A 25,254-nucleotide genomic window follows, 5' to 3' on the forward strand; every position below is an offset into this window, starting at 1 on the left:
GAATCCACCTATAGACTCACATACATATGGTCAATTGATTTCAACAAAGGTGCTTAAGAGAAAGGAGGAAAAATGGAGGGAAAAATCTTTTCAAAGAATGGTGCTGAACACAAGTGGACAGCTTGTGGAAGAAAACGAACACTGGTCCTTACTTCACATCAAACACAGGAATTGCTCAAAGTGGGTCCCACATCTAAGACAAAAGTTGAAACTGGGAAACTTACAGGAAAAACATGGGGAAAAATCTTTGCAAACATTTTTTAGACAGAACACAGAGAGCATGAAACATAAAATTAAAAAATTGATAAACTGGGCTTCATTGAAATTAAAAGCTTTTTCTCTTTGACAAACATGATTAAGAAAATGAAAAAGGCAAGCCACAGACTGGGAGAAAATATTTGCAACACAGATATCAGACAAATAACTGTAACAAGAGCATACAGAAGTCTTACAACTCAGTATTAAGAGAAACAACACAACTAAAAAAATGGGCAAAGGATTTTAACAGACACTTCACAAAATAAATTATACAAAAGCTCACTAAGCAGATGACAAGATGCTCAAAATCACTCGTCATCAGGGAAACACAAATTAAAACTGCAATAGATACCACTACACACCTATAAGAATGGCTAAAATTAAAAAGACTCATCACACCAAACGTTGAGTAGGATGTGGAGCGACTGGAACTCTAACACACTGCTGGTGGGAACACAGTTGTACACCCACACTGGAGAAGTTTGGCAGTTTCTGGAAGAGTTAAACATACGCCTATCATAAAACCGCTATTCTAAGTATTTACCCCAAAGAAATGAAAACATGTCTACATGAGAACTCGAACACAGATGTTCATAGGAGCTTTGTTTGTAAGAGCCAAAAACCGGAAACAACCCAAAATATCTGTCAATAGGTGAGTGAATAAACAACTGTGTTGTATCTATACAATCAAACTCTGCTCAAAAATAAACAAATAAGGGGCCGGCCTGGTGGCGCAGTGGTTAAGTTCGCACATTCTGCTTCTCAGTGGCCTGGGGTTCACTGGTTTGGATCCCGGGTGCTGACATGGCACTGCTTGGCAAAAAGCCATGCTGTGGTAGGTGTCCCATATATAAAAAGTAGAGGAAGATGGGCATGGACGTTAGCACAGGGCCAGTCTTCCTCCGCAAAAAGAGGAGGATTGGCAGCAGTTAGCTCAGGGCTAATCTTCCTCAAAAAAAAAAAGAAAAATAAATAAATAAAGGAACAAATTCTTAGTACATCTAACAACTTGGGTGAATATCAAAATCATTATGTTGAATGAAAAGCCAGCTAAAAAGAGACTACATTCTGCAGGATTAAACACTAGAAAATGCCAAATGATTGTAGTTATGGAAAGCAGAGTAGCAGTTGCCTGAGGAAGGGGGTGGAGGAAGGGTGGATTATCAAGGGGCACAGGAGACTTGGAATTGGGGAAACTCAGTTATCTTGACTGTGGTGGTTCCACAGCTATATACATCTTGCTAAAAGTCACCAAACTGTACACCTAAATACATGCAATCTGTATGTAAAACTACACCTCAACTGTTGAGCATTTATTTCCTAAGAACTTTAAAATTATTTTGTCTGGTTCAAAACAAATCCACTCCCAACTCCATTGGACTTCTGATTGAAATGACATTAAACAAACACTCTATATGTACGTATAGCCACAGAAAAATTTTATGACATTGTTTTCTCATTTATGTTTATGAAAATGTTATGTTCACGTCTTGTTTTATACTATTCATTAAGACTCTATAGTTTTCTTCAGCCCTTCCTATTGCCTGTTAAATGTTTTCTTTGATATTTTATTTTTCTTGCCATTGTCAGTAAGATTTAAAAAAAACTCACTTCTACTTTTTTTAAGATTTTATTTTTCCTTTTTCTCCCAAAGCCCCCCGGAACACATTTGCATATTTTTAGTTGTGGGTCCTTCTAATTGTAGCATGTAGGATGCTGCCTCAGCATGGCTTGATGAATGGTGCCATGTCCGCACCCAGGATTCAAACTAGCGAAACCCTGGGCTGCTGAAGCAGAGTGCACGAACTTAACCACTTAGCCACAGGGCCGGCACCTCACTTCTACTTCTGACTATTGTTATTATAGAGAAAAACAACTGATTTTGACACATATCAGATACAGTTACTTTACCAAATTCTCTAATTTTAATAGAATTTAAGTAGAGGCTTGTGGGCTTTTTATATACGTTTATATTCTGCAAATAAAGATAATATTGTTTTCTAATTTCCAGTGTTTTTACTGGATGTTCCAGAATGATGACTAAGTACTCTATTTTAGGGGCTTTTTTCATTAGCTAAAACTTAAAAAAATGTTGAATGATGACAGCGCATCTCCGTTTTGTTTTAGATTTTAATTAAAATGTTTCAGATTTGATTAAAATGACAACTGCTGTTGGTTTAAATGAGTGGATTTATCAGTTTGGGAAATTCCATTTTAATCCTTCTATTTGTAAATATCAAATGTCCTTTAAGCATCTATGGGTATAACTGTATAGTTCCTTTAAATTATTTATATAATAAATTACACTGATAGATTTTTAAAAAATGCTGCATTCTTGTTATAAATTCTACTTCTTGGTGTGTCAATCTTTTAATATTTTGAAGCATTCAATTTGGACAGCTACATACACCAACTATAAAACATCATATTTTTTAACGGCTATATCATATTACATGGTGTAGCTCTACCATAATTTATTTAACCCTGATTAATGGTTATTTAGGTTGCCTTTTACTCAATGCTGTGATAAACGTAATTGTATAGTAGTATAGCTTTAAAACGATTTCTAGTTTCAACTTTACTTTCTATGCATCTCGCACAGAAATGGTGTAACCGCGGGCCCTCCGAGACCAGTTCAACTGACCCCATCTCCTATCAAGGGAGTGATTAAGAATTGCCTTTCAGAAAATTTGCAAAGTCACATAGTCAGAGCATGTGCAGAAGTCATCTTGACCTGAAATAACCATGGAACCAAACATTCTCCTCCCCGTGGAAGCAAAGGACCGGGACATGACTGGAACTTAGAAGTCAGACTCTTATCAGAAGCCAGCAGTCCCTCATTCAGGAAGATCTAGTGTTAAAATTCCTTCCCCACCTCATCATAAATGTTTAGAATCCTACTGCAAAAGTTTAGAACCCTGTCATAAATGTTTAGAATCTTAATAAATGCTTGAAGGCCACCAATCGAAACCTGTCCTGCCTGCATTTCCACACGCTAGCCTGTTCCCCTCAACCTCTTAAATTGCACCCCAAATCCTGAATCAGGGAGACAGATCTGAAGGCACACACCCCATCTCCCTGCAGACTGATTTCACAGAACAAAGCTGATTTCTGGGGCCAGCCCCGTGGCCGAGTGGTTGGGTTTGCACGCTCTACTTCGGCGGCCCAGGGTTTCGCCGGTTCAGATCCTGGGCGCAGACATGGCACCGCTCATCATGTCATGTTGAGGCTACGTCCCACATGCCACGACTAGAAGGACCCACAAGTAAAAATATACAACTATGTACAAGGAGGCTTTGGGAGAAAAAGGAAAAATAAAATCTTAAAAAAAAAAAAAAGCTGATTTCTTTCCCAAAGGCTGATGCTGTAATTAATTGACTTGTGTAGGGGAGGAAGACAAATCCTCTATCTGCTAGGTTCTTCTGGCTGGGCTACGAATTAAATTCATATGAGACAGAATAACAGGAGAAAATCAAACAAAGCTTTATAACATGTATACATGGGAGAAACCCAAGAAAACTGAGCAACTCGCCAAAATGGCAAAGGCTGTTACCTTAAATACTATCTTCAGCTAAAGACAAAGGGGATGTTAGGGGTGGGGGGAGTCAGTTATGGGAGACCACCAGAAAAGCACAGTAAACAAGAGTAAGGTGGGGGCCTGGCCCCATGGCTGAGTGGTTAAGTTCACACGCTCCGCTTTGGCTGCCCCGGGTTTCGCCGGTTTGGATCCTGGGTGCAGACGTGGCACCACTCATCAGGCCATGCTGAGGCGGCGTCCCACAAAGCACAACCAGAAGGACCTACAACTAGAATACACAACTATGTAATGGGGGACTTTGGTGAGATGAAGAAGAGAAGAAAAAAACAAGACTGGCAACAGATGTTAGCTCAGGTGCCAATCTTTAAAAAAAGGAGGTTATTACGCAGATTTAAGTCCTTGCCTTCTGCACTGATAAGAGTTTCTAGAGATAAAGTCATTCCCCTCTTTCTGGTACAGGGAGGGAGACCTCTTTACAAATGGAGGTTTCCCTTACAAATGTACATGTCTCTTACAAAAGATAACTTCTATTTGGTTTTCAGTTTTTCCCATATCTGCAGTTTTTAAAAAAAATAACCAGCCAAAAATAGTCCTCATGCCAAGAGACACATCATGAGGTGGTAAATTCTGATCCCCCACGCTTCTTTATGCACATTGGGCAAGAGAAGCCTGATTTGGTGCAGTAACAATGGGAGTGGTGGAAAGGACAAAGTTTGTATACTCAAAACTCTTGATTTTCTGATGTTTAGGTATCCCTCCTTACACAGAAAGGCAGTCCCCCCCTTCACTTATCCAACATCATTTTGGGTTACCTTTCTGTAGTTTTTGAAAGCTCTGCCTCTGCATCTTTTCTGATCTTATCCTTATCTCTATGCTCAGATTTTTTTGTGAATTCTAGGAATATGGCAGCTTTTATCTCTCTCTGACTCATTAATGATCCTGACTCCAATTCCTAGTGGGGATTTTTTCCTCCACATCAAGCAATTCTTGGACACTGGGTGTCCCACAACTTAACTCAATTCTGGCACTATCTACTTGGAGACAGCATCAGATGCCAAAGGTAAAGGGCTCAGTCCTACAAGACTGCTCCCCCTGCATTTCAGACACCAATCGCAAGTCCAGGTTATTACCTGTGCATCTGACCAAGTAGCTACAGATTAGAGGTTCTCACGAACCCTCCTTTGGATTCTATTAATTTGCTGCTAGAGCTGCTCACAGAACTCAGAGAAACATTTTACTTACTAGATCACCAGTTTATAAAAGGATGTAACTCAGGAACAGCCAGATGGAACAGATGCATAGGGAAAGGTATGCAGAGGGCTGAGCGCTTCCATGCTCTGAGTGCACCACTCTTCCAGCACCTCCACATGTTCAGAACCCAGAAACTCTCTGAACCCTGATCTTTTGGGTTTTTTATGGAGGTTCCATTACACAGGCATGATCGATTAAATCATCGGTCATTGGTGATTGAACTCAATCTCAGCCCCTCCCACCTCCACGAGGTCCAGGGGTGGGACTGAAAATTCCAACCTTATAACCACATGGAGCTTTCCAAAAAGTCACCTGATTACATAATAAAAGACATCATTCACTCTCACCACGTAGGAAATTCCAAGCGTCTTTTAGGAGCTGAGTGCCAGGAACAGAGGAAAAAGACTAAACACATATTTCTTATTATAAACCACAATATCACACTCATCCTCTTAGCTTTCACAGTACTAGATGGGTTAGGATCTAGAAAATTTACAGCTGCAGTACCCTTTCTATTTGCTCTATGGTGTAGGTAATTCTCAAATTTGTGCAACAGTCACTTGGGGAACTGGAAAAAAAAATATCCCTGGGTCATATCCCGTCACTGTGAAGCAGAATTTCAGAGGCTGGGGCCCCCAAATTGTGCACTCTTTAAAAAAAAAAACTTAAAGCCATTAAAGTTCTGATTCATATCTTCACTCCTCTTGTTGGGACTCTGCTTCATTTTCACCAAATCCAGAGACCCTTTGGAATCCCCTCCTCTCAGGGCCACCCCTACCTGCAGGGATCCAGGTTGGGGCCAGTGGTGGGAGGGGAAGTTCCTGTCCTTGTAGGATTCATGCCAGGGCTCCAGTTGTTGTGCCCATGGCAAAGGGCCCTGGGGTCCTGCCAGAGAAAGATGGTTAGAGTGATGTGTAAGGTGGTCTCCTGTCCTGGTTTTTATTTTCACTTCACAGAAAACAATAAAAAGGGAAGGGACTTTTAAAAGGGAAAAATCACCACAATGCCAACACTTGAAGACGTCAACCACTGCATTTTCCTCTTTTCTCTCACAGTCTTTGTTGGAATTGTTCCATTTAATGGCATTATTATTTCATTTCCATTAAAGACCAAATAGACTTTTGTGAATAGGCTTAGGAATCTAGCTCTCCTCCCCTTTATTAAGTCTGTGAGGAAAAAGCATTCCCAGTTCTACATTAGCTAAAAATGAGATTTTTTGGCAGGCCGTGAGGCTTAGAAGATCTGGGTTTGAACTGGCGTCTGTCATTTACCAGCTGGGCAAGTTTTCAAACATCTCTGGGCTTCAGTTTATCTCTAAAGCAAGCGTAATATTTAAGAAATGCCTGAAACATAGTATATACTTACAAATCTTAGCTCTTTTGTTCCTTTATAATGATATCTCTAAGTTTGTTAAACATTTTTTCCTCTTATGGCTAATTTTTGTTTTCCCATTGTAAGGGGTTGTTCTACCAAAGTTTCTATTCATTCATTCATTCAGTTGAGACATAATTGAAAGTTTCTTTTCTAACCTGGATTGTCTGTTATTGAATATCTAAATTATGTACTCCAAGTCTGGTTCCCCCCTAGTGTTCCAACTAAAGTGCTCCAACTTCACATTTGGACATTTCACTTTTCTAAGCTGCATCAATTATAAATACAGGAAAATTTTTAAGTATCGTACAGCATATTGGTCAGATTTTGACACTAATAAAAACGCAAATTACCTGTGCATTCATGTGAGAGGTCAGCTTTTCCTATAACCATTTTATTTCTGAGTGGGGACAGAGGAAGTGAAGGCAGTGGCCTCGTTTCCTTCCCAAGGGAGTGTAGTGAAGGCCACTCACTGTCCTCTAAATCTTTTTGATCCTTCACTTGTAACTCAATTCCCACCTCTTAGTTCGGCACATGGCTGCCCATTACACAGACATTTCCCAGCCTCCCTGCAGGCAGGGTGGCCATGTGACTGAGTTCTTGGAAATGGGTCTGAGTATAAGTGACTTGTACTTTCACTGCTCCTGCCTTTTCCCTCTCCTCTTTGGCTGGGATGCAGATGAGCGCAACTATCATATTACTTAAGACTTTTTCTATGAGAAAGAAAGAACTGCTATTTTGTTTAAGCCATTATTTTGGGCAGCCAGAATTATGCTCTAATGAATAACAGCAAGATAGTGTACATGGTTTGAAGCACTGAGACTAAGGGATTTTCTGATGTGGATGAAAAAAGAAAGTAAAAGGAGAAGAAATGTTCAGCTTAGGCCAAGGAAATTTGGTCAATTCCTCAAGCCTCCTGTACATAAAACATGGAATCATGAATGGGAAGACAGACTTATGTAGCCACACATGAGTTTTACTACGAATTTTTAAAGTAAGACTATTGTTCAGTAATGTACTAATAGTATAATAACCCTAATGTACTCAAATAAATCTGTTTTCTAAGATACAAATTCATCAATTTCATATGCAGCTTAGAGAATAAAGAAATGTTTCCAATCCTCAAAGAAACAATATCTGTTAAAAGATTCTCATGGTATAGGCAAAAGCGACAAGAGTGGTATCAGTTTTTCCAAGTAATATGCTCATGACATTTTAGATGGACATTTAGTTAAGTATCTTTGTACGATACTGATTAAAAGTCAGGAGAACGTGTGATGAGGGAAATCACCATTTTTTCTTCAACCATAAAAAAAGGTACACCCATTTTCCTGTTTCTTCAGTCTCTAATTTGAATTTAGTAAATGTATCAATTGATGATTAATGTAGTCACTGCTGTAATAACAAAAGAGGTATCCACAAAGAGAAACATGCAATAAGTCTGAAAGGTAACTGCATCCTGTAAATTACTTTTGCTCTTCAGTATTTGCTCAGTAACTTCTGCTGCTTTCAAAGCAATTATTCTATTGCCATATGGCATCTATAAGATATTACTGACCATTAAATTACAGGATAAAGAACACACTTCACTACTTGGACTCAGATAGTTATATAACCATTTTTCCTAAAAAAGCTTCACTGAAAAAACTGACATGAAGGGCAGTTCACATCAACAGAAGCTCAGTTTTGTTGGGACCTCATGGCAGGGGACCTGAGCAACTCTGAGAGCAGTGACTAATTCCTGAGGGAAAAGGAGCATAGGTCCTGGTGGTAAGCAGCACGATATGCCAACACAATCTTCTTTCTTTCTATGGGCACCTCTATACCAGGTAGATCCAGTGACAGCATCTGTATGAGAAACTGTGTCAAATACTTCTTAAACAAGATTGTTACTTAAAATAAATAAAAATGAAAAACAGAATTTTTTTGTTTTGAAGTTAAACTGATCAACCACCCTTGCTGAAAACTACCATGGATCTACTAATATGCTACTTGTCATGTCCATTTACATTTCAAACACCCAAAGCAATACAGACATAAACAGGCTTACTTTAACAAATAAATTCAAGGGATTTTGTGAGCAAAGTATTAAGGTTTTGTAAAACCATAAAAGTAACGGGATCTAAATGTTTCAGAAGATGGTAACACTGCACAATCAAGCAGGCCACACTGGGCACATCTACAGCCTCCTAAAACCTATGCTTTCCGTCAAAGACTGATACTGAAAGGTTTTCAAGTATCACTAAAAATGGTTTAATCAATATTTCCTCTCAAAGGAATTAAAACAACTATTCAAGAGGGGTAAAAGGGTAAAAAGTAGAGCACATATTGTATGATTTATGTAAAATTCGAGAAAATGCAAACTAATTTATATTGTTAGAAAGCAGATCAATGTGTGGGGCCTGGAGTGAAGGGAGGGGTGGACTGCAAAGGGGCATGAGAGAACTTTCGGTGGTGAGGGAAATCTATTCAGCATCTTGGTGGTTGGGTGGTTTTGTAAGTATATACATGTCAAAACTAATAAATTGCACAAATGGATGTAGTTTATGGTATAAAAACCATATCCCAATGAAAAACCAAAGAATAAGACCAAGAAAAAAAAAGGGCAAAAGCAAAAATACAAAAAACAAACCGACAATGAAAAAACCTGGGTTAAGCCTCGCTTTCCTGTAGAAGGAGAAAAAGTCTGCTTTCCAGACCAAGCCTCATATCATTATTTGTATTTCCATTTTCAGCACATCTTTCAGGTGGGGTTTGGGAGGGCAGAAGAATGAAGACACCACATCGATCAAACAGAAGAACGTGAAACTGAAGCACCTCAAAACTCAGTGAACATTTTAAATTAGAATATGGCAAAGAGGTTTAGAGCAGACGGGTTTAAAAGACACATGCCGGTCTCAGTGTTAGCTGCTACCATATAGCGCAGTCACAAAGCCCGAGCCTGCAAGCTGGAAGTCACCTCATGTTCCCCTTCCTTTCTTTGTCATTCAATTTAAAATTTTTCCTCTGCTCTTCTTCACCTCACGGGCTGATTGTGGCCAGAGTCCCCTTGCATGAGATTCTGCTTAAAACAGATGATGACAGAAAAGCAGACTCAGGCACAAGTCTTAACCTTTAGGAGCCTATTTTCCCATCTGTGAAATGGGAATACCATCTACCATGTGACTGAAACGGATATGTAATTTGGTATTAGCCACAACCGCTTGGCTTATAATAGGTGCTGAACAAATATTTGTTAAAGTAATGAGTATTCGAATGAACGGACTGATTTACTAATGAAGGTAGAGTTTATAAGAATGTGTGTGCGCGTGCGCATATACCTTGGTTGGGGAGCTAGTAGGTTGAAGTAGGAATGAAACACTTCATGTAAGTTAGATATACTACAAGAAATAAGCTTTCTAATGAGAAGAATCACTTAGCAACGTATGCCATGTTGTACTTCATAGAAATCAGCATTCACTAAAATTGTGAAAAGCACCCATTCAACCAAAAATTTGAATTGGAGGAGATGGTATATTAATGGCCAATCACTCGGCCTCTCAAAAAGCATGATTATGTGACCACAGTGTTGAGTATTAGAGAATACTGACTTTTCAGTATTCATTCGATTTTGTGTAAGGTAAACATGCTGCCGGGGCAGAACACTTCACAGCTCATTTGCTGACATAAATCAATCACCATTTTTATGAATAAGTTTAGAATAACAATCTGAATTTTATTACAAACAAAAATAAATCTAAAAAGCTTCCTTCAATTATACAGTATGCACAAGAATTTCTGCATTACATCATTTTTACATAAAATGTTCTGAATGACAGAAGTAGAAGTAGAACTTCCTAGCATTTGAAGAGAGGAGCTGACTGCTGAAAACCACACACACTTACACAGAAACAAAATTTCGCAGGCAAGGCCTGCGATCTCTGGCTACAGGGAGGAGCTGAAACTGAAACCACGAACATGAAAAAAGCTTGGAGAAAAAAAAAGACATTCAATACTCTAAAACAGTTCAGCAAAAATAGTCAAACGTTTGTAAACAACTTTTAAACACATCTCTTCAATATGCTGTGTTGCTATAAGGTAAATATTCTTAACTGATTTTTAATTGACTCAAAAAAGCTATTTTTACTGTTGAGGAGTATTTCCCTCTAGATTAGATAAAAGCTTTGTTTTCCTTCCCTGGTGGCAAGAATAACTTGCATTAGGGCCTGTTCAGGGATCGTTTGTGAATTTCTTAGACTGGGGCCCTTTAGCCACTTGCTTGTCTGTTTGCTCTTTTCACCCAAAAAAGCAGAGGGTTAGAATAAATGGTAAAACCAGAATTAATGAAAAATTTGGCTCCTTGTAAACACCTCTGTTTGAAGGTTTGATGGGTGAGGACACTGATGAAACTGGCTGTGGATTCTGATCATCCCTGCTATCCTTTCTCCCATCATCAAGGAGACTCAGGACTTAAAAAGTATGAGCTTGGCAACACAACTACTTAAAAATCAAGTAAGGCTGAACTACACTCAGCGTCCAGGACAATTATAGTACCGAGAATGCCCAGGAACTTACTGTAAACAAACAAGCAAGTGTTCAACAGCCTTTTCTGCACTGGGCACCATGACTTAAACTACTATTTTCTTCCATTTACCTATTTGGATATTTTTATGAAGTGATTGCATGTAGTAATAATAATAATAATAAAATTTCCCTTTAAGTATGTAATGTATAGCAAAAACACATTAGTGACTAGAAATAAACTCTGAAATCTATAACGCTAAATCCTAATGGAAAAGTCAAGCCTTAGCATCCACGCTTGGCTATCTCATGCTCTGAGATAATTAGAAAAGTCTCTGAACACTGACTAGGTCCCTTTTGGTGGAGTGACAGATGTATATACAAGCAGCAATGCTATGAATGAGTTCCACTTTTCCTCAGTCTACAGTTATTTTCTGTGCCAATTTTATCTTACTATTAATATGATGAGCCTAATATCACTTTCAGCTAGGTAATCAAATTATTTGGGAATGATAATCCTTCTTTTATTTAAATGAAGTGATTGTGGACATTTATTTACCAGAAACTTTCTAATTATAGATTTTGAACAAGCTAAAAATGACACAGTTAGTACAAACTGCCCTTTACCTTTATTGCTCATATACACAAGGAATACATTATAAAACTTAGCGGGAAGAGGGAAAAATAATGGAAGAAAAAGTTACCTGCTTTAGCATTTTTAAGAATAGTTTTGATAACTTCTTAGATCAACTTGCTTATCTGAAATAGAGCAAAACTACAATACAATCATGATATACTTCTAATAATCACAGCAATTACACTTTCATCTTTAATTTTCTCTTCATAAAACATTAATGCTATAAAAATGAGGTTGATGACATCCTTATTTAAAAGATACCTTGCACTGGTATCAAAATGTAATTTATTTTAATACCAACTGAAAAAATAGAGCTTATATAGTCTATTATTTCAACGAAGTTTTATTATTACTTTTATTTTCAAAGTTGGTAGCAAAGTTACTGTTAACAATATAAATTTTCTCTTTATAAGTGTTGAAATTCCCTTAAAAGTGTTGAAAGGCAGCAGACATTCTAGGATGGGCTTGTAAGGAAAATCAATTATTCCACTACTGATAAATAAGATACTTGATGAATTTATATTTACTTCTTTAACTTCCTTACTAACTTCTCCTGATCTGCCAGGTTTTTTATTTGGTATTTTAAAAGAAAACTAAGCCCAAGCCTATTAGCTGGAGCAATTATTTCCATTTTCCATTATTTCTCTTCAGTTTTTCAAATATATGGAAAACAATCCAATAATCATTGCAGGAAGGAATGATCATTTAAGCTGGATTGTGTTCATTTACCTTTTAATTTCATTTAAGAGATATTAATATTAGAATCATAAAAGTTTTACAGTTTCAACACATATACACGCAATCACAGAATTAAAAATCTTTATACCTTAAAAAAAAAAGCTTCCATTTTGTTCAATGTATCATAGTCAAATTTTAGTCTAATGAAATATGCTTTTATTAAATACAGCAGCCGCCACTTACCTTTAAATATCTTATGGATGGAACTAACTTCAGTACTGATCCAAGGATGCTGGCATTAAAGCCCTCACTTTGAACTATCCCTAAAGGTTCTGCATTTCTATAATGTACCACCAATTATTCTAGATTTATAATACCCTGTCTTTAACTTGGTATATACCATATTTTGGAAAAAAAATTGTTTTTTGAGATGAGATACAAGAACAAAATCATTCTTGAGGTTCCACCTCGAAACAAAAGACGATGTTTGCACATAGCAGCTAGTCTGATACCCCGTTTTTGTTAGGCTAGCCTTCACACAATGAGCATGCATATACAGCCGCGGTTCACTGCATCTGATCTGAAGTTGAGAACTGCTGCTTATTCAAGTCACAGGTGCCCCCATGTTATGCAAGGAGACAGGTGAATTGCATGTCCACCATGAGAAAAGGAAAATGAACGATGAAACAAATGCAGCAAATATAGGCAGTTGGCATTCAGAACACGCCAAAAAGCTAACACTCATGAATTGTCATTATAAGGGTTTTTCTTTCCTTAAAAAAAAAGTCTTTCTTTGCATATTTCAAAATGTAAGGTCCCAGAGAATCATGAAGTGCCCTGTCGTTTTTGCTGCTGACTTCTGATGACCTCTAGTTGTTTTTTGCATTGCTGGTAGTAAGTAGAAAGGCTTTTGTTTTCATCTAAAAGCTTTTTATGTTCCTGTACCAGACGAGATGTATTTTGCTGGTCCTTTTCATCCTGGTCCAGTTCTGCAACTAGTTCTTGCCTAAAAACAACCACCACATAAAAAAATATTATACATGATGGAAAAATTCATTCTTAAATAGATGATGATGAAAGCTCAATTAATTAGAACTTTTATTCTGGGTCTGTCATTATGCATCTTAGGTACACTACTCAAATATAGTCACGGGGTGAAATGGAAACTATCATCCACTCTTTCTAACGTAACCATACAAACATCATAATCCTTTTAATAAGTAACAGTACTTGGACAAAGAGTGAAAACAGATGAAATGGTATAACAAAAGTTTCAGAAAATTTTATTTGGTAACCCTTTAGTGTAGGAAGAAAAAAGGCTGAGAAGCGCTTTGACTAGAGGAAAATAACACAAGTTTTTATCATTCACATTCTACTTTTATATTCATGTACTTATATTCACAGTCTGAAGTCACAATCCTATTTAACCATAGTGCGAAGTGGTAGCTAATAGAACATCTGCAAGCTAATTAAAATAGATGCTATCAACTTAAATCTTTCTTATTTTAAAACAGTGAGAACAAGATAAAGCACTACTTTTAAGCTACCCACTTTTGCAAACATTTTCAGGAAAGATCCTCAGAGTCTTTTCTAGCCTGATGAACTTTTTTCTCTTTTATTTGGTGGATATTAAATATTAGCTTCTAAAGCAAAGCTACCGGATATAACTGAATAATTAATGAAAGGTCCTCAAAAAGATTTCCTAGTAATATTTCTCATTTAAAATATTTAAAATTGATTAAAACTGTCAAAGTTTTTATATTCCCCTCAATCCATCATTTTTTTCCCCCAGCAGAGAACTCCTCTTTCAAATGATTAAAGCATGACAAAAGTACAGGTTAAATATGTGAAATAAGAAATCCAGTTTTTTGTTAACATGAAGTACCAGCAGTTCCATAATTCGTTCTACAATTTGCAGACTCTAATATTTACTTCCTATCCAGCCTCACCTTTAAGATACTGAGTTGAATTCATTTAAATCACTGTATCAGTAAATTGCGATGAAGCTATTTTTTCTGTTTTCTTTGAAACACAAAAAGAAAACTTTCCACAAGTTACTTCAGGAAACAGGAATTTTCATTTATTTAGACTAAAATTAATAAAGGGAATTCTATTGCGATATATACATACAGTTGCCATGATTTTTTCCTACAACACTTTGTTTTAGTTACCACCACAAATCAGCTTCAGAGGTATAAAATTTCAGAAGGGGCATGCTTAAAAAAACTGAAGTATTTTATTTTAGAGACCGCAAATAAAGGAATATGGAAATTATTCTGTATTTCTTAAAAAAGAGAGGAAGGCAGTCTCTATAAGTCTCAGAAAAACACGTGTGTGTATAAAACTTCCCAGAAAACACTCACAGGTATGAAATAAGGCCCTCCAGTAAGCAATTCTACTCTCCTAAACATACACCTGGAAAGAATATAGCAACATGTTTCTAAGATAAAGTACAACTAAATATTAGTAAATCAAATTATTTTACCTATGTCCAAGGAAACAATCAAATCTTCTAACAATAAATCTAAATAGCTTTTAATATTAAAATTCTGAGAACATAAAAAACATGTTTACGTAGCACCAGTTTATTTTCTGCAGTATTAATACAATATGATACATTCACAAGGGTTGAGTTTTGCATGAGAAACAGCCAGAGAGCTTAAAACTTAAGTGTACACACATATATAAAATCTGAGTTGGAAATACGCTTAATGATTAATTCTAAAAATTATAAAGTTTTCAAGTCTTCAAACAATATTGCACCTTAACATATTTTAAACTCAAAATACTAATGTGTTTCTATTTTATTCATAAAAGATAACTTACTTTCTCTGTAATAACAATGCAATTTCTGTTTGAACTTTCATATATTCTTGTGCCATTTTACAGTGCTGTTCAAACACTGCCATAGATTCTTTGGAGTTTGGGCATGGTGCTAAAGGCTGAAAATAAATCAGGAATGTTAAGACATAATTAAATCAAATCTTAATATCTAGCTGAGAGTTAAGACAGACACTGATATATTTTTATAGCACTAAAGCAATGACCTTTTAAAAACAAGTTTAAACCATGCCCTAGAAAATCTCAGTGTCCTTCTGTTAGAGTTAGCTCAGAACTTAAATTTACACTTGCTGTTTTAACACTTTCGTTGTTACAGGGACCATGACTCTTGGCTTCAGGTTTTACATTTCAGGTTGCCAGACTGTATTATACCAAAAGACGTTTATAGCTCTCACACTCATGAGGAGACACTGAATTGTATTACTTATATTTTCAGTGAAATGACAATGTATCACAAAATCTACTAAGTAGAAATGAGCTTAAATGGGTTTTGTATTTTAATACACTAAAGCTAAAGAGCAAAAATGCTATTCTTGGCAGTCTTAAACAAAGATATGGGAGTATTTTAAGATGACTGTTAGGATAAGAACATATGATTTTGCCAATTTTAAATGTGATTAACCTAACTGAAAGAATCATTTATTTTAACAAGTTTAAGGAGGTCAACCAAAAGCATAAATAAATGAATATACAATGACAGGAACACAACTGTCAGCTTTAAAGATAAATTCTCTAAACTTTTGCTAAGGAAAAGGTAAATATTCACTGAAAAGTACTCCTTTACCTGCAGTTGGTGATCCAGTGTAAGATAGGCCATTGGGATGGAGTTATCTGATCCATTGGTATCTGGAATTCAAGTATGTATTTTATTTATTTTGTCATAAATAAGTGTAAACAAAAAGCAAGAAAGAACGCATGCAATACTGGTGTCTTTTCCTAAAGTAAAATCAAAGTTAATGCTACTGGTAATAAAAAAAAAAAAACTTCTATTTTTGAATTCTCAAGGTAAACAGGATATTGAATTGCCAGAGATAATTAGGATGCAACCATACTCTCATACTTAAACCATATAAGTTGGCTATAAATTGAGTAATATTAAAGCTTTTCGGTCCTTAATGAAAACAAAAACAGTGATATGGGACCTTCATATTTTAAATTTAGACTTCACTGAGACTACCTAAGCAAATCCCAGATCTTTCTTTCCTTGATCCTGCTAACTTTACTATAAGGTTGCTATAAGGTCAACTCTGGCAACATAAGTGTTCCTTCACAGGGAAAGAGGGAAAGCAAGAGACACATTCTCTTCCAATGAGTCACCTTCAATTTATACAGATTCTAGTGTGAGCTCCCCATTCCGCCCCTCTAAAGAGAATCACCGCAGAAAATGAGAGATGTTATTGACGGGAGTATATCACACATATGAACAGTATGGGAACTGTGGTTCAACGTCATGCCCCAAACAGTTAAACGGGTTAATTCAAATAACTAGTCAATTTTATCAAACTATAGGGATAGATAACTTTTGATTTGTATTTCAAAAGAGGTAAAACTGCTACAACAACTTGCAAAAGAAGCATGAAATGGTCTCCTCTTAACCTTAACATTTATGTACAACAGTTCCAGAAGCAGGCAGGATAACCCTGAAGTAACATGGACTTTGCTGTTTGAGAAGCAGCTGCTTTCCCACTGTTAGTAGAGAATAATTAGGCTAAACAAGTGAGTTGTTCAGCCCTTTTTCTGATAAGTAACTCCCTGAAAGAGTGGTGTGGATAAAGGCAAGGTCAGGATGACAGTAAGGCACTGCATCCCATACAATAAAAACTAAGACAGTTTGATGGTTCAGTAACCTCTTAATTTATTGTTGACTGATGTTCTACTTTTTTTTAAGCCACTGAGAATGTGCTTGCAAGTAACTCCAAAAGCTAAGCTAAATCAGACCAAATGAGATAATGCACGTAAGGAATACCAGGCAATGCTGGCATACGGTAAGCACTAAACACTTAGTGGTAACGGTTATTTTGGTATTGACATGAAATGCAGAATTAGGAAGGAAGGACAATTTTAAATAAGTTTGCATTTTAGATTGAAAAAGTAATGTCTATTAAATACTGTAGTGTGATAAAGAACAAAGAATAGCATTACTCAGTGGAGCCACTCTAAAATCATATACTGACATAAATGTTTTTCTGAAATGGTTAAACAAGAAATACACTTAATTTGTTATTTCTCTGACCAACCCTCTCCTCACCCCCAACAGTAGTTTCAAATTATGCTCCCATGGAACACTATTTTCCAAAAAATTAAAGTTGATTAAAAATGATTCCCCCCGACTTTATGAGAAAAATTAAGGTCTTAAAAGAGTTTTTCCAATTTAACATCTCCACTTCTATTCCTCTTTCTTAAATCTTTGATTTGTGATATGTCTTATTAAATCAGTATCCTCTATTCGATACGTATTCAGAATTAAGTATATCATCAATGTTTCACAGCATTCTGGGGGTGGAAAAAAAGGTCCAAGGATTGTGCTATTCAAATAACTAAAGCCCTTTGATGGTGGGGAACTTAAGGTCCTTTACTGAATTTATTTATTCTCTAAAACCACAAAGTGAGATTTCACTTTCTCAATCATTTAAACTGAAATTTACCTTTTAGTCTCTAATAGCAATATTTGATCACAAGATAGCAAGGTTATTTCATGAAATTTTTTTTAACGTTTCAATTGCTAATCAAATCTAACCTCTTTTCCTGAATGTTGAGACTCACATTTGTTTGGTTAAATTAGGCGCGATATCTTTTCTGGCCCCTCAAACATAATACTTATAACAATCTCATATTCTCTGTGTTCCCTTCATGTAGAATGTTGTCTTCTTTCCGCTTTATGACTAAAGAAAAAATTTCAGTATTTTATGAAAAAGTTGCAGACTATGACAGGTCTTAATTGAATTGACTTCTCTCTTTACTATTACAGCACTCAGCTTGTGCTGCAAATTTAGTATTTTATTACATAAGTTTATTTTTAATGTATTAGTATTAGGACTCTAATCAGATTGCAAGCAATGGGTCACGTCTTACATGTCAATCTTGGCAAAGTACTATGCGTGGAGAAACTCTTCAGTAAGGTTTTCCCTCTGCAGCACCCTCTACTGAGTCTAGGCATCTCTCTCTCTAGTTGCTCTTGCATATGGATGTCTTTTTCTTTATCCCCACACTATATTATGCATAGAAACACAAGAGCACTTACTATATGCTATGATTGTTAAATCGTTACGCTTTTTATTTTTCTCTGAAAATACACAGAAAACTCTCCCCTTTTAAATTAAAAAAATCTAATTAATTAGGTTTTTTTACTTATAATGCACTTCTGATTTTTTCCTGAGTCAGTGGCCCTTCAAAAAAGAAAAAGTCTTTACCTATCTCTTCCTGTAATTTATTCTATTAGCTTGATTATTAATACTTTCTCTAGAAATAGTGAAAGCTGAACTTCATTAATTATAAACTTAAACCAGAATATCAACTTTTCTAAAATTATATTAAAAATTATTTAAAAATCATAACAATACATTTGCAGTATGTTTCAAGGCAAAGACAAAATTCGATTGATATTGCAACCTGGACATACGTACGATTTCTAGCTATTGATATTTTGTTGTATTTTAGGTCCCAGGAAAGAAAAAAATGATGGGAGTTGGAAGGGTGGGAGAACACATAAAGTGAAAACACAGCAGTTAAGTGAGAGGGACATACGATAATTCTGATTTTACCTTCACGAATTCACAATCTGCCACATGTTGATGGCACGTCTAGATTAGTCTAGGCTGAAGTCAGGAGGCCCTGCCAAGCTGACTACCAGGTCTAGGCAAATGCTGTAATGTCAGGGTCAATGCTTCCTCACCAGAGAGTTTAGGAACCAAAAAGAGCTGATAGTATCTGAATGTTAATGATCAAACCTGTCAAGAGTACCTCTCTGCCTACCTCTGAGGAGAAGCATGTCATGATGAATTCTGCACATGTTCTGAGCAGTGGTGAATGTTCTGAACAATGCTCAGTTGGGCTGTGCTGGGGGTAAAACTCAGAGGAGTTTTTGCCACCACTAAATTTAAACTTACTAAAACTAGAGAGTACACCCCTGGCTAAACATAGTGCTATCTTACATGACACAGAGAAAAGCTACCCGATTAATTTTTAAAATTAAATTATGAACTTGACTAAATCATGCCAAATATCTATAAACACTGTAAGCAGTATTTTAGTTTGTAAAGACAGAAAGCTGACTTTTTAATTTCAACTTAATTGCCACTATTAATAACATAGTTGATCTTATATAAAATTCCGAATGGTTTAATTTTCCAAGGTCTAAGAGCTCATCTTTCCCTCTCTGACATAATAACATATAAATAATAATTTTTATAGAAGCATACAGCTGAGTACTTACCAGAGTATTCTCTGAATGCTAAGGAAAAGTTAATTCCACCAAGGCACAAAATATCCTGCTTATCCATAGTGAAACTATTCTATCACTAGATTTTAAACTAATATTTTGACCAGTTAGTTATTCATGTTAGGGAGTTTTAAGACTCTTAACAGGCTTTTTAAGGTCTATTTAATAGAATATTTATATAATTAAAATGAAGTTTCCCTATCAGTTAAAAATGATTCTAAAGGTCAATGGTTAGAAATTTTTTCCTCACTAAAATACATGACATCTTGTGTCTTTAAAAATAAAAGACTGAGAGGCCAGCCCCGTGGCTGAGTGGTTAAGTTCGCATGCCCTGCTCTGGCAGCCCAGGGTTTCGTTGGTTTGGATTCTGGGCAGACATGGCACTGCTCATCAGGCCATGCTGAGGCGGCATCCCACACGCCACAACTAGAAGGACCCACAACTAAAAATACACAACTATGTACCGGGGGCTTTGGGAAGAAAAAGGAAAAAAATAAAATCTTTAAAAAATAAATAAATAAAAGACTGAGATGAAGATAATTCTTTTTACCATTCCGCTGATTTTAGTTATTTAAAAGATAATGAATTTACTACTGTCATCCAGCAGGATGGATCATAATAGGAAAATGGCAGATTGAAGTATCAAATATACAATATCTTCCTATTTGGAAAAATCCCAAAACAAATCTTCAAAATATATGTTTCGTCTCTGGGGGAGAAAATGCAGAGGGCAAGGCAGTCTCTGTCTTGGTACTCAAAAAGACATTTAAAATTTATTGCTAAATATTTGATTTATTAATATGAACATCTAAACTACTATATAATGCCTGCCTTTGTAAAAATCAGAGTAATGACACAACTAAATGAAAGTAAATATGATGAATTCAACTTCATAATTATAGTGAGGAAATAAACTGGTCACCTGTGGAATCATCAGGGGTCCAGGGATGACTTCGAGCTGGCTTTTCTGAGGTTGGTCCTGAGGTAGTGATCATTCTGATGCTAGGACTGGAGGACCTGCTGCTCACCTGTAGGAAGAAGGGACAAACGGTGATTTTTATTAAAAAAAAAAAAAAGAGAAAATTTCCATTATAAGGCAAAGGACAGACTTCCATTTCTATCAGCAAAGGTTTCAAAACACTCTTGCAAAAACACAAATCCTCTAAGATTATCTATATACAAAATATAAATTTATATATGTGTGTGTATATGAATTCATACTCATTGCCTCCTAAAAATTGATGAGCTTGCAGGAAAGTAACAGAAATGCTCTGAGAACAGAAACAAAGCAGGATCATGAGTCTAGTAAATATTTAAGCTGCTAGCCCTGGTAATTTCATCTGAACCAATGGCCTACAGTTTCTGTGTGGACTGCCTGCTGCACTCAGAAGAACAGGTATTAACTCTTGGGGCTTTGTAGGATGGAGTAAGACTTGCTTGAAGCTAAAACCCAAGAAAGGCTTCACTTTCAGGGAAAGAGGGAACGAGGGAAAAAAAATCTACCCTACAAAAGCAGATAGCAAGTAAATTTGTCTGTCTTGGCTCTAGGTGGAGGGGAAAAAAATATATCCATGAGGATCCATAAAAAATTTCCAGAATGGATGGAAGATACAAAAAATCCCAACCACAACAAATTCCAACCAGAAAAAAATCAGAGAAAACCCACAACTTTGAGTTAAACATGGGGCATATTATTGTCAAATTCTAGAAAACAAAGACAAATAGAAGATAGTAAAAAACAGCCAGAGAGAAAAGACAGATTATCCATAAAAGAACACTAGTTAGATTCTCAATAGCAACAAGGGAAACCAGAAGAAAGAAAGAAACTAGAAAGAATATGTCCAAACTGTTAAAAGAAAATAAGTGCTAACCTAGAATTGTTCAGCCAACAAAAATGTGAAGAATGAAGTCAAAATAACATTCTCAGATGAGCAAAAACTGAATCTACCACCCATAAGACTCTTACTGTAAGAATTTCTAAAGCATGTACTTTAGGGAGAAGAAAAATTTTTCCCTGATGGAAGTGCCAAGTTGCAGTCAGGAATATTGGTAAACACAAGGACAAATCTAAATGCTGAAAATATTAAACACTGGAAACAATAACTAACTTACAGAATTACCAAACAAACAAATAAGATGGTACTAAAATCTGAAAAATAACAGCGTAAGTGAGAGGAGTATAGATTTAAAAATCCTTACATTGTTCAGGATGAAGGTAAAGATATTAACTTTAGGTTGGGCATGAGTGTTGAAATTTCACAGGTAATTACTAAAAGTAATAATATACATAACTTCAAATCAGAGAGAAAAATAATGGAATGAGAAATATATTTACTCAATTGAAAGGAAGGAAAAAGGAAAAAAGAGAAAGAAGAGAAAGTATAAAGTAAGAGGCAACAAATTTATCAGTAACCATAATACATGCAAATGGATTAAACTCTCCAGTTGAGACATTTAAAAAATGAGATTGTCAGGCTGGATTAAATGCTGTTTATAAGAGATATATCTAATTCACAGAGACAGAGAAAAGATAAAGGTAAAGGATGAAAAAAGATAAGTGGGCAAAAACTACCCCAAATAAAGTTATGTAGCTACATTAATAGCAGAGAGAATACATTTTAGAGCAAAAGAAATTACTACAGAAAGAGATATAATGATAAGTGACAATTCAGAATATAACAATGCAAAATTTATATGCTGTACCCATTAGACTATATGCTGTACCTATACGTAACTTCCAAACAGATAAAACAATAAAACTGCAAGGAGAAAGTGACACATTCACCATCGTAGTGAGATATTTTAATACTCCTCTGTAAATGACATATAAAAGCAGACAAAAAATAGAACATGCACACAGTAAAATCTGAACTCCATAAAAAGCAAGCTTGATCTAAAAATATGAACTCCATGCCTAAAAAATGGAGAATATGCATTCTTTTCAAACACTCATGGAACGTTTATGAAAAATGATCATGTACTAAGCTATAAAACAAATCTCAAAAAAGTTAAAAAAAATCTCGTATCACATAAACCATATCTTTTTGTATTGATTCAAAATTAATCTTAAAAACTCCTTATGTTTAGACATTTAAAAGCATTTCTAAATAATTCATTGGTCAAAGAAAACAAAATGGAAATTAGAAATTATTTGAACTGAATGTTAACATGAATCACGCTAAAACTTGTGAGATGCAACTAAAGAGGGACTTAGAGAAAAACATTTAATTCTAAGTATTTATATGAAAAAATCAGAAGCCGTGACAACTTACAAGCTAGGGATTTAACGTAGTTGGAAAAAGAACCAGGCTATAAGTTTCCCAAAAAGAAATAAAATGGGAGAATACTATAAAAATTTTGTTTAGTAAATTAAAACAAATTTAAAATGAAACGGACAAATTCCAAAAAACAGATAAATTACCAAAATTTCTACACATTATAGAAAATACCAAGCCCAGAGGATTTTACAGGTGAGTTCTATCAAACATTCAAAATAATGACATTTTCCATCTTACAGAAATTATTCTAGAAAAAAGAAGAAACACTTTCTGACTCATTTTGTGAAGGCAGTAAATAAAACCTGATCAATAAATTAGGACAGTATAAGAAAAACTACTAGCCAACACTTATTAAAGTAGATGCAAAAGTCCTAAAAATTATATTAGCAAATGGAATTTAGCAATGTAAAAACAATACAAATCATTTAAAAAGTTGAAGTTCTCCTAGAAATGCAAAGGTCACTTGAGATTATGAATTCTATTAACCCAATTCATCACATTAACAGATTAAAGGAGAAAAGCCTCAATAGATGCAATAAAAAGTACTTGACAAAATTTAACACCCATTTATGAAACATACATTTAATAAACAAATTCCTTTTAAGAGAATTTCTGAAACAGATACATGGTATTTAAAGAAAAGTCTAGAAACATGATATATGATAGAAAATGGCATTGTCGGCTGGTGGGAGGATAACAAGGAGGTCATAGGTGAGGAATACAGAGAGAGAGACACGAGAATTGATCATGTTCCATTTCTTAAGTTGGCTGGTAGGATCATGAACGTTCATGTTATCATCAGGTTTCAGACCTTATATATTAAATATATTATTGTCTATGTATTAATATTTCATATGTTATAACATCTCAAAGGACATATAAACTAAAATGGATTTCATAAGAATATTTTTTAAAAGCACCTTTTTTCTTGAAGTGTTACTGAATACCCAAACAGGAGACTCAAAAAAGAATACGGAATATGGAGTTATGTAAAGTAAAACATAAAAAATACATAAATTCATAAAGAATCATTATGTCCAGTTTCAATATGTAAACATAGAAACACTCAAATTAAAGACTGCATCAAGTAATATGAGAGGCAATACAGTAGTGGAACATACCCTTGTGCAGAGATTAGCAGATGAGAATTCTAATTATGGTGTAATGCCTGATTTAGTTTAGTTCAAGAAGATGTTTTTTTTGGTGAGGAAGATTGTCCCTGAATTAACATCTGTGCCAATTTTCCTCTATTTGTATGTGGGATGCCCCCACAGCATGGCTTAACAAGCTGTGTGCTAGGTCTACACCCAGGATCTGAACCTGAGAATCCCAAGCTGCTGAAGTGGAGCAAGTGAACTTGACCACTATGCCACTGGGCTGGTCCCTACTTCAAGAAGTCTTGCTTTCTTTATCTGGTGAAGGGTCGGGGCTGGGTTAAGGATGTGATAACCTGTAGTGTTCCATCCAGTGCGAAGATTCTATTATTTTAAGCCTTGGAAACTCACAATGGATTGAGGATACTAAATAGTGAAAGGCACTTTTATAACACTTTCAGAGATAAAAATCATAAAATGATTTTGAAGAAAAATTGATGGAATATTACTTTCATCTTGGGTACCTATTGAAATTGCTTCAAAAATTCCAAAAGCTTTTCTATACCATAAACAATTTTAAATCCCTTATCAGATTGGTCTTTCCAAAACCTTAGCTCATTCCCACCACACTTATAAAGGTGCCCTATATACCACACTGCTCATTCTGTTCTTCTCTCCTCCTTGTTAATTCCTCTCCAACCTGTAAGGCTCAACTCAGGTTCCCTTCAACACTATGTGGTCATTCTTGATATAGCCCTGGTTCTTGGTGCCCAAAGCCAGATCCTGTGTTTGAGGGTGAGGAGTGCTTAGCAGTGTGCAGAACACAAAACGTTCATTTACTGATTGTTATTGGATCAGGTCTGAAATTCTCACCCTGGCATTCCTCACCCTCTTATCTTACCTAGCCAGACCATCTCTTCTCTGACAATTTAAGCTCTCATTTCCCTTCCTACTTTTAATGTTGACCCCATATTCATTCAAGGATAATACGGTGTAGTGCAAAGAGAAAGTACAAAACTGAACTACATAAAGCTGCCATTTTTATAGGTCAAAAACAGTCAAATATCAGCAAATTCATGTGACTTAGTCAAAAACTTCGGAGACCTGAGTTTCAATCTCAGCTCTGCCATTTACAGCTGTGTGAACTTGAACAAGTAACTCAGCCTTTCTGAGCCTTAGGCTCCTCATTTACCAAGTATGGATGACAAGAAGTAATAGTTAAGAAGTCAGGCCCTGGAGACAACACAATCCAGAGTTTGAGTCTCTGGTTTGCCATTTATTAGCAGTGCGGCTTCAGGTAAGTTATTTAATTTCTAAAACTCAATAATAAAACAATGACATTATTACCTACCTCATCAGGTTGTAAAAAA

At 35.7% G+C, this 25,254-nt stretch overlaps 1 protein-coding gene across 4 annotated transcripts in view; it reads right to left on the minus strand.

Moving 5' to 3' along the window:
* Positions 1–10,108: 10,108 nt before the first annotated feature.
* Positions 10,109–25,254, minus strand: part of MAP3K7 (mitogen-activated protein kinase kinase kinase 7) — a 68,984-nt gene continuing 53,838 nt past the window's right edge. For 2 of the 4 annotated variants that reach the window (XR_011522572.1, XR_011522571.1), the window contains 5 exons: positions 20,435–20,540; positions 15,859–15,920; positions 15,060–15,175; positions 12,477–13,239; positions 10,109–11,677 (listed from right to left, as the gene is read on the minus strand). Coding sequence is in view for 2 of the 4 variants with exons in the window: in XM_070559171.1 (XP_070415272.1) it covers positions 13,059–13,239; positions 15,060–15,175; positions 15,859–15,920; positions 20,435–20,540 (465 nt within the window). In the remaining 2 variants the exon portion in view is untranslated. Of the gene's footprint in view, positions 13,240–15,059; positions 15,176–15,858; positions 15,921–20,434; positions 20,541–25,254 lie in introns of all 4 variants that reach the window. The other 2 variants (XM_070559171.1, XM_070559170.1) reach the window with 1 other exon arrangement.

This window comes from Equus przewalskii, chromosome 9, assembly GCF_037783145.1.
Source record: "Equus przewalskii isolate Varuska chromosome 9, EquPr2, whole genome shotgun sequence".
Classification (NCBI taxonomy): domain Eukaryota; kingdom Metazoa; phylum Chordata; class Mammalia; order Perissodactyla; family Equidae; genus Equus; species Equus przewalskii.